Here is a 10,961-nt window from a genome sequence, read left to right as displayed (position 1 = left end):
GGATTGAACTGAAACCTAGTATTTCTGTCTCATTACCAGCGTTGATTTCTCCACAAACTCCACCCTATCCAATCATGCCTGCTATTGTCATTCACTGGCTATTGTATTTTTCTGCTGTTAACAGTTGGCATCTGTTTGGAAGCTGCTGCTGGGCTCTGAAGGCTCACTGATCTGCAAGGCCCATCAGTGGGCATGCTGATGACTCTGACAGGCCCTCTTTACATTCGTGGGTCATAAATGGCGAAGAAGAGTTCTGCTATCAATCCAAGGGTTAGAGAAGCACTGGATGGTCTGAACAAAGCCAGCGGAAGGAGCCATTGTCAATTTCCCACCCAGTACAAAGGACACTTGCAATGTTTTCCCCTAAAGTGGTAGATGAAACATGTTAAATAATAAATGTGTAACCCATAATTCAGTCTATTTAATGCATCTTTTATTCCAGGGATAATGTGACACAATATAGCGAGATGTATGACAGGAACATGAATGTAGAAGTCAAATTTTTTGCTGTTTTTCTCTTGTAATAAATCTATTTAAAAGTCTGACCTGAAACAAGGACATTTCACATAAATATCATTTTATAATGGTTCCTTCCCCTCGGGCCAATTATAAATTGCAAGTAAAGATTGAAACAGTTGGGTAATTTGCCCAGGTTCCTGCATTGTTCTACCCATCTAGCTCACCTGTTGGTTCCCTGTTGTATACCTTCAGGCATTTCCACATCAGCCATTGATCTTTTCAGTGAAACTAAAGAGAACCCTCGCGGGAAGAAACAACAATTACAAACCAATAAACAACTCTATTATAAGTGCCCAAAGGGCCATACGTATTTCTTATATAAATAAACCAATCAGTAGGATGACCAATTACAAATTATACAATGATTCTTCCATAAACTTGAAATTACTATTATGATCTCCAATAGTAGCCCAGGAAAATACAAAGGTCCAAACGAAATGTGCACAGCTATGTCCACACATGGTAAGGAAATCCACGGCTGCATGCCCGATCTGGGGCCAGCTAAAAAGCTCAGATTTCGTGCAGAATCTTCCTCAGGGGCGTGGCCAAATGCTGCAAAACAAACATCTTACATACCTTACCATATGCAATTTTACATGACATTCAATTTATACAAATTCATCATAGTACAATTATCAGCAGATATCAACAACAAACCTGTGTGGTAGACCTTTAAACGCTGTGACAATTATTCACTCCCGGACCTGAACAGCTGTATCTTCTTTAGCAGGGCGGCAGTATGTTCTAAAGCACACCATTGCAATAAATAGCCACAAATGTTGTATCCAGGCATAGCTGGATACAACATTTGTTAGTATCCAGCTATGCCCCTGAGGCCTTGAATGTTTCAGAGCCTCCTCCCCTTTGGGAAACTCTTATTGAATTTGCCAAAAAATGAAACCTACAATATTTTTCTTTATAAGTATTTGACGTCAGTTAATAAATATTTGATGTCAGTCTCATCCTTTGGCTCAAAGACTCAGGAAACAAATTTGGAGTAGCCTGTGAATTGTACCCTGACACTATGACTGCAGAACATGTGTAGTATGCACACTTCATATTTAGACCTGTCTTCTTATCAACTGCTGTCTACTGTTCAGCTTGGGCCTCAACATAATAACATAGCATTTAGGGAAAAAGATGAAAAACAGTAATCCATCACTGGACGCTAAGACAGAGAAAATCTCCACTGCCACCATGTATTTTCCTTTGGTGCTCAGATAGGTTGGGACAAAGGACCCCCAAACACTACAGAACACCAGCATGCTGATGGTTATGAACTTGGTTTCATTAAAACTGTCCGGTAGTTTCCTGGCTATAAAAGACACAATGAAGCTGATAATGGCCAGGAAGCCCATAAATCCCAGGACACAGTAAAACATAATGGTTGACCCTTCGTTACATGCCAGGATGATTTCTTCAGGCACTGAGTGCATGTCAAGCTCTGGGAATGGAGGAGAAGTTGTAAGCCACAAAATACAAAAGCTGACTTGAATAAGGAAACAGAAAAGAACAATAGAAGTCCCCAGCCTTTGCCCCACCCATCTCCTCATCCAGGAGCCTGGTTGGGTGGCCAGGAAAGCTAAAACAACAATGATGGTTTTGGCCAGTATGCAAGAAACGGCTGTTGAGAAGATAATACCAAAAGTGGTTTGACGAAGGAGACAGGTCACCTTCTCAGGTTGGCCAATGAATAGCAAAGCACAAAGGAAACAGAGTAAGAGGGAGAGGAGGAGAATGTAGGTAAGGCTCCGGTTGTTGGCTTTGACTATGGGAGTGTTGTGGTACTTGATGAAGATCCAGAGCACCGAAGCTGTCATGAAAGACAAAGAAAGAGCAACAATGGCTAAACTGATGCCTAAAGGTTCTTCATAAGACAAAAAGCTTACAGACTTCAGAATGCAAAAGTCCTGGTTCTTGTTTGGATAATGATCTTCCGCACAAGGGAAACAGTCCTCCACATCTGTAAAAAGAAAATGTGTTTTAAATATTGAAGCTGTGTGAATCTTCTGCAATTCATTCCTTTTTATCAGCAGTGTTGATTCTCCACTTCTCAGTCTCAATATTGAGAATAGATTTATATCGTATTGTTATGTTCTTTGACTGAAATATGGTATTTCTACATACAACATATGTCATTTATATGAATATTGTGTAATGTCATGTGACTAAAAATGTATCCCTTTTATGGGAGCGATTCAATGCGTGGGAACAGAAAATAAGTAAAATATGATCAAGTTTGATTCATAAAGTTGCAATGGAGATTTTCCTGGCTGAATATGCCATGTATGTTTCTTACTGCATATATTATTCAAGAACATAATTTTTTATTTGTTCTATTTTCTTTGCCAGTTTTGTTCATACCCTTCACACCATCTGAAACCATTTAGACTTAAAAAAAAAAAATGTCAGTTTTAATGGAAATATTTCTATTGGATTGCATTAGTATGGGCAGGAAACTGAACAACTTCACTATAACCCTTATTGGAGTGAACCTTTTGTCGAAATTTGGAATGTTTACATTGAAAGCTTGTGTTCATGTTAGAAATGCAAATCTCAGAATTATTTCTCTATTACATTCACAGCCCCATTCTAAATCCCTGACAAGGGCATGGTGGTAGTGACTGCTGGTATCATTTTAGGACTGTCAAAGTCCTGGTGGGGGCAGGAGATCCTACACCCTGATCTCTTCTTGCCCACCTCCAATCCAAGGGAAATTATTTTAAAAAATCAGTGTTGGCGCAAGCATGAAAATTTCTGGGGAAAACCTGCAGCTCTAGGATTCAATGGAAACTCTATGGTTTTATCATAAAATTTATTTGATTCCTAGAACTACCCATTGTCACTTTTGGGTTTTCCCATCATCACACTGATGGAAACCTTACAACATCCTGGGGCCTTTCAAGCTGGGCCTGTGAATGGAGTATATAGTATTATCTTTTTAGAAATCATCTGTGAGTTCTAAACAACCTCTTAAAATTAGGGTAGTGTGTATATACAGCCGTAACAGGATATACTAGATATAACTAAATATATTTGAAACTCTGCCAGCAACATATCTTACCCTCCTGATTTGAAATCTTCCCTTTTGAGCATGGAAGGCAATCGTAGCAGCAAAAAGGCTTCCCTTCTTTCTTTCTCCTACTGTGACCGGAATGGCAGTTGCCATTGCACACAGAGAGGGGCCTTGCCTGTCCAGAAATGAAAGATAATAATATCTTAACAGTGGAAAAATGCATTTTGTAAGTGTCAAACAAAGATAAGAAATGGGTTGGTGCTGGTGGGGCATAACAACATGGTTTCCATCAGGCATTTGATAAACTAGGAAAACCCCTACTATTACTGGAGATTTTTTCCCATATAAGTGTCCTGAACAAATATATTGAATGTTTCAGGTTTTCTAGTGTCATACCCACTGAAATTCATTGCAGCATTTCTCAATTTCCCACCTATGATTTGTTGGGATTGGTGAGGGAGGGGTCAGTAATCCCCCTCCCTCCAGTTTTTCATCACATTGCATTATATAATTTATTTTCCATTCTTGGTTTGTCCATTGCCTTGGAAACTGTTGCGAGAATTTTCTCTGCCAGGATCCAACCCCTCGGGCTGAGTAGGTTTGTGCTGGGGTTTGCCCCTCACCAAGGCATGTAATGGGTGCAACCTAGCTTCACCTTTCCCTAGCGCTAAGTTGTGTTCTTGACCAGAGGAAATGCACTCAGCACAAGAAAGTTCTTAACCAAGGCTGGAAGTTCTATTTCAAAAGCAAGTAAGAGGTTACAAAGTAGTGAGGCAAGGCACCGATCCAGGGCCTTGACCACACTTCAGTACTAAATCCTAAGGCAGACAGAAGCTAACACACAAGAGAATACACAGAGTACAATCGGACTACACTATCCCCCTCCCCAAAAGCGCTCTTGTGACCACCGTTGCAAACCACAAGACCAAACTGGTCTCTGTGTGTTGGCAAGAGGCAGTGCTTAGTGCTCTGTGCCCTCTCTTTTTATAGATGGAATATCAAAGGAATGCATAGTTTGACAACCTCATCAATTGCGTAGTTCTTGTTCTTGATGGACAGTTCCGATGAGGAATGTTGGAAAACAATAAATCAGAACATTCTCTTCTTTGAGATGGGCAGCTTTCTTGATATGCATACTAGCTACAGTTATAAATTATAAAAGGAATCTTCACACTTCGCCAGCCCCCAGCTTGGGTCACTTTGTTCCTCCCGGAGATAGCAACAACTCCGGTGCTTATCTTCCTGTCCTGTTACAATTTACATGCGAAAGCCAAGAGGCCTCATGCCAATTAGCAGCTATTTTATGACTCTATCAGGCTCCTGTCACAAGTGGGGGTGAATCCTTCTGCCAGCCCTCAAGAAATGAAACTTTATTTCTGAGGGCTTTGGGAAGTTTCAGCCAAGCCAGGGCTGGTTCCATGTTGCATTTTAGCCTAGCTTTCAACCCAAATCCAGAATTCTCTCCACTGCAACATTATTCTCATCAGCCATAAAATGACCACTCAGGCCAAAACACTGGCATATAAATGCAAACCTATTGCAACAGCTGACCAATGAACCATTGTTTTGAATAATGATAACACCACAAGATACTTCCAAAAGCTTGCACAGTCCCTACCTGATTGAACCTTCTGGGCCATACGCAAGAATCTTCAGAAATGGCAAACAATTTGTCTGGGGGAGCCGTCGGGTCAACCTTGCCAACCTTGACTCTAAGAAAGGACTGGTTTGGGAACATGACCCAGTTGATAATATCAAATCCAGCTTCTATTTCTCCATTGGAATTAAATGAAATCTTTTCTCCAACACTGTTGTTAAATGACAGGCTTCTCAGAACCATATTGAGCTAATTGGAAATCCCCAATTCCATTTGTTTGTATGGACAAAAAGATATAAAAACAAAAGACAATGACCATCTTTAGAATTTTATTGATCCAGCTGTTCATCCTTTAAAACATCCCCAATTTCATTTGTTTATATGGACAAAAAGATATAAAAACAAAATACAATGACCATCTTTAGAATTTTATTGATCCAGCTGTTCACCCTTTAAAACAATGTCAGAAGTAGTCATTAATAGTGGGTGCAGTGAAATGCATGGTAACATGTCAGAAATAAGTATTTCAAATCTCAGCTATCATCATTGTCATTTTTATTAATGTAGTAGAGGGAATAGTTCCCCTCAGCTCCAGAGTGAACTTTTCAGAATCAAGGGCAATGGCCTGGATCCTAATGTTGAGCATATGGAGTTGCCTTATACTGAATCAGATGATTGGTCCATCAAGGTTTGCGGGGAGAGCAGACTAAAAGTCAAATTAATCAATCAATCAAGATCAGCACCGTCTATTCAGATGGGCAGCAACTTTCCAGTTTCTCTGGTAGAGAGGTCTTTCACATCACCTACCACTTGATACTTTTAGCTGGATGTGCCAGGAATTGAATCTGAGGCCCTTCACATGCCAAGCAGAAGCTCTACCACCGAGCCATAGACCCTCCCTCAATGAGCTGCTGAGTAAAGATTGAAGTCTTCCTTTAGCCTAAGAATCATAGGGTTGGAAGGGACCTCTAGGGCCATCAAGTCCAACCGCCTGCACAATGCAAGAAATTCAAAAATACCTCCCCCGCACACACATATCAAGTGACCCTCACTTCATGCCCAGACGATGGCAAAACACCATCAACTGACCTTCTAACATCTTCTCCACACTGTGACACTGAGAGATCTCTGTCTTTTGGTGCTACACCTCTGAAGATGCCAGTCACAGCTGCTGGCAAAATGCCAGGAACTACAATGCCAAGACCACGGCTATACAGCCTAGAAAATCCACAACAACCATGGCCTGGAGAAAATTACCTGACCCCAAGGCAGTGATCAGCCTTACCCTGGGCATGTAAGAAGGGATCATGAGAACTAAGCACTGATGTAACCCTTCCTGCCCTCCCTCTCATGATCTGCCTAGGTTCACAGAATCAGTGTTGCTGTCAGATGGCCATCTAGCCTCTGCCTGTTGCTTTAGTGGAAGATCCACTTAAGCTGGATGTCTTAGGTTGGTGTCTTAGGATGGTTTCAAACTGCTGAGTGGAGGAGTGGTAGGATACAGGTCACTACCAGCATCTACAATACTTTAAAATAATTTCCCCTTAAAATAAGATGATCTACAGAGCACAGATAGATACTACTGTTTTTTCTTCTTTGTAGTAGAGACTCTGGCTACAGCTTGAAATGAGAGATACACATCACCACTTCCTCTGCAACAGTCTGCAATTAATCCTTTAAGGCATCCTGCAATGAATCTACAAGTTGCTGAATAATATAGCTTGGAACATATATTCTTCCTTTTTTCCTGTTTGATTTTGTTTTTTAAGTTAACATCCAGTCTTACTAAGAGTTCTGGAGAATCTGAAGTTTCATTTGCTCATTTTGAACTTACATGACTTCGTGTCTAGGATTTTCAGTGGACTCTCAGGGCTACCAAACATTTCTGTTTTTATTACGGAAATGTTCAGGTCAAATTGAGTCATTTTCTGTTTCCCTCTTTCTGAATTGGAGGACACATTTCTCCCCATTCTCATCACCAAATATCTCCGAAAGGAGGCACCATTATCTTAACTTCCAAATACATTCATGAAAAGTGCTTTTTTTTAGTTCGGTGATCAATCTACAATTTTATTGAGACAGATTTAACAGATGAATCTATAATTTTCTTTGAAATTCAGTATTTAGCATCTCCAGTTAAGAGATTCTCTCATTGTAAAGGTTTGGAGTGACAGTTCTCTGTCTGTCCCTCAAGAGAAGCTTCCAGGCAAATAATGTAATACTGAGTTAGGTGGATCACTGGTCTGACTCAGGGCCAAGCTACAAGTGACGAATGACACTTGAATGGCAAGTGGATCGAGTGGAGAGCAAGTGGAGGGCAAGTGAACAGGGAGGAATACACTTGCCGTTCAAGTGTCATTCGTCACTTGTAATTTGGCCCTCAATGTAAGTTTGTTTCCTAAATTAACATAATCGCACCCATAGATAAAATGAGTTCTCTTGAATTAATCTACAGTAGGCCATACCTGCCACATATCTTGATTTAGGCATTTCCTTCTGTCTCCATGCACCTTTGTTCTGCTTTGGAATTTGGATATATGCAAAGCATAGGCCACAGCATAAACAGCATTGTAGACACTGTAGCTGTGGCCAGTCATGCTCATTTCAAAAAGAGATCCAGGAAGAGTCTCCAACTTCTCGTCTCCAGTGCAGCTTTTGCCAGCTTTATTTTCTGTTTCAGAGTTGGGAAATGAACAAGAAAACGCCTGCTCCCAGAAGCCCCTGATAAAGGCATCATCTTTATCCAAATCAGGGTTTCTCGAATGAAGAAATGTGTGGAATCCTGGCACCTCTATTGAATGAAGAGCAAAGGATAGGGCACCATGGATGAAGTCAATGTTCCAGCTTCTTTGAAAGGGAAGAGATGTGAAATCCATCTGGGCTGTCATAATCCAGACTTTACCTGTTTGTTTCACGGGCAGTTCCTCAAACTCTGGAATCTGGAGCAGAATTCTTAAACTTACCATAGCCTGCATCTCACCATGTAAGACCACAGCATTGGCTGTGCTGTCCATGACAATGCTCAATGTTTCAAATTTATCTGAAATCATTACAGTGATGTCACTAGAAAAAGTTATTTGGGGAAAACTTTCTACAAAAGCAAAACAGATTCCGTTCTTTGAAAACACGGGGAGTATGTTTTGCACAAATTCCTCTGAATAGTCATTTTGAGAAATCACACCAATCCACGTCCACTTGAAATGCAGCAGTAGCCGAAGAATCCCCTTATACTGATGGGCCCCATTTGGAAACATCTGGTGGAAGAAAACAGTTCGGCTTGGGTCTTTTATCCCTGGAGAAGAGCCGTAGATGAGCTAAGGAAATTAAGGAAAAATGAGACGTGAGAACAGATATATCCAAACTAAGCAGAGAATACTTTTAAATTAATTCACAAGTCCAAATGAACACTTTTTTCTTGTTCTGGATCTGATCTTCAAATGGCAAAGTATGGCTTTTAATCCCCGTAGTGCTATGTATCCCAACCACAAAGAAAGAAAGGTGAGAATAATTTCTTACATTCCCATGCTTCGTGCCCATATTTTACCTGTGGGATCTTATATATATTCAGGATGTTTGCAATGCAGAGACATATTTTAGAGTTAGGTCCCCCAATGGCTGCTAATGGATTGTTCTGGCTATCACACTTGTAATTAGGGATAAATCTGCCCCTTGTAGAGAGAAGGTCCAAGGAGGCGTGATATGTCCAGCTTTCAATGAAATAACTATTATAGATGTGGAATCCAAGAGTGACATTGGATAAAATTCGAGGATTCTCATTTATCTCTTTTACAGCAAATTCCAAGGCCAGGATATGTTGATAGTTGTGTGTCAGTGACCTATAATGAGAATTGCCTGATGTGTCAAAATGTATTACAATATGACATTTGCTACATGGCTGAAGCTAAATCTAGTGTATAGGACTAGTCTTCCTGAGAGTGCTACTAATAAAGAGCCATCAAGTTGCAACCAACTTACTGCAACCTCTCATGGGGTTTTCAAGGCAAGAGATGAGCAGAGGTGGTTTGCCATTGTTTTCATTTGTTTAGCAACCTCGGTCTTCCTTAGTGGTCCCACATCCGAGTACTAACCAGGACCAACCGAGTTTTTCTTCCAAGCTCTGACCATCTCAGGCTAGTCTGGGTTATTGAAGTTGCTCTAATACTAGCTGGAAAGATATACAGCATTGTTCTTAAAAATGTCCTTACACGTGGTCATCGAAGAGTTCCTGAGAAGGGTATTTTTCAAAGGTGATCGAATTGGATAACATGTAGATCTGAGAAATAACGCTAGCCATGATGAAGTCTCCTGATCGATAATACTTGTGAAGAATAGGGAGGGGTTTATTCACACGGCATTTCACCATAGGAATCTGGCACGACATCCTAAGAAACAACACTAGTAACAATACCATCATGCAAGAAGCAGCAGTCATATGTTCCTTTATTGTCATGTCTCGCTGTGGAGTAGGACACGCTGGGGAGAATGATGATTCTCTGATTTGATCGAACAGATTATAAGATTTTGATACAAAATATCAGCAGTCAGACAAACATAGCTCTGGTTGTTTCTGTCAGCACCTTGAAATGAAACAGGGAATATTAATACCATTGCTCAGTCTTGGTTTATTGTTTTGATAGTGGTCACTGAGACAGTTCAGGGACTTGAGGGAAAGAGTAAAAATAATCAAGGTTAATTTGGTAATTATGAGGGAGATAATCCACTTGTGGGCAGGGGCGGGGTTGTTTCTCTGTGTCAGTTTAGACAGAATCATCCATGCCTGATGATAAGGAAGAGGGGGGGGGACTACCAAAACTTACCACAAAAGAAAAGAAGTAGCCATTTTTTGGAGCAGCATAAGAATTTGGATAGTTTGACAATTGGGCCACTTTTTCTTAACAGGAGTGCTTTAAAATCTACTTGGACATTGCAGTTGAAATGGAATAATCAATGTTCTCTCTCTTTCCATTCTGTGCATAGAATGCAGAATATTCCAGCGTTCTTGTCTGCTCCTCCTGATTAGCTCAATCTGGCCCCTGCAAAGTTCATTCCCAGGATCACAAAGGCATGTGGCAGAATATCTGTGTGAGTTGTTTGGCCTGGAGTGAAGAAGGACATGTGGGTGAAATCACTTCCTCTCTGTCTTCTCCAAGGAAGACTGCAGTCTTTTTTCTCTTTTCTACTAAATAAAATAGTTGATAGCTTGTAGGCACAAACCTGTAAAACTTCTGATCTTTTAGAGACTGCCTATGTCTAAATTATTTCTGCTTACATGCTATTTTTTAATCCAAGTTTGGCTGTTCCACCAAACAGTCATTTTAAAATTGTCATGTTTAGCATGATGTCTCCTGCTGTATACATTTATGGCATATTCTTTCAAATCATGAGAAGACAAGACTCTCTGGAAAAGTCAAGAATGCTAGGAACAGTGGAAGACAGTAGGAAAAGAGGGAGATTTAAAATGAGGGCGAAGCTACAAGTGACGAATGACACTTGAACGGCAAGTGTATTTCTCCCTGTTCACTTGCGCTCCACTCAATCCACTTGCTGTTCAAGTGTCATTCGTCACTTGTAGCTTGGCCCTGAGATGGCTTGTCTCAATAAAAGGTGCCATGTCCTCCAGTTTGTAAGATCTGGGCAAGCTCGTTAATGATAGGACATCTTTCATTCATAGGGTGCCCTGACCTGGATAGTCTAGGTGAGCCTTATCTCGTCAGATCTCAGAAGCTAAGCAGGGTCAGCCTTGGTTAGTAATTGGATGGGAGACCTCCCACAAAGACCAGGGTTGCAGAGGCAGGCAATGGGAAACCATCTCTGTTAGTTTCTTGCCAT

General features: G+C 40.8%; 1 protein-coding gene across 1 annotated transcript; it reads right to left on the bottom strand.

Annotated features, from left to right (window-relative positions):
- Nucleotides 1–1,580: 1,580 nt before the first annotated feature.
- LOC129339689 (vomeronasal type-2 receptor 26-like) lies at nt 1,581–9,483 on the bottom strand. The gene is made up of 6 exons (XM_054994268.1): nt 9,338–9,483; nt 8,677–8,854; nt 7,598–8,446; nt 5,154–5,381; nt 3,584–3,710; nt 1,581–2,482 (listed from the first exon to the last, which is right to left on the bottom strand). The coding sequence occupies exons 1-6, from the start codon at nt 9,424–9,426 to the stop codon at nt 1,581–1,583; spliced, it is 2,373 nt and encodes a 790-aa protein (XP_054850243.1). The 5' UTR covers nt 9,427–9,483.
- Between the last annotated feature and the right edge of the window lie 1,478 nt (nt 9,484–10,961).

Source organism: Eublepharis macularius, chromosome 12 (assembly GCF_028583425.1).
Source record: "Eublepharis macularius isolate TG4126 chromosome 12, MPM_Emac_v1.0, whole genome shotgun sequence".
Classification (NCBI taxonomy): Eukaryota; Metazoa; Chordata; class Lepidosauria; order Squamata; family Eublepharidae; genus Eublepharis; species Eublepharis macularius.
This window is presented reverse-complemented; position numbering and strand designations above follow the sequence as displayed.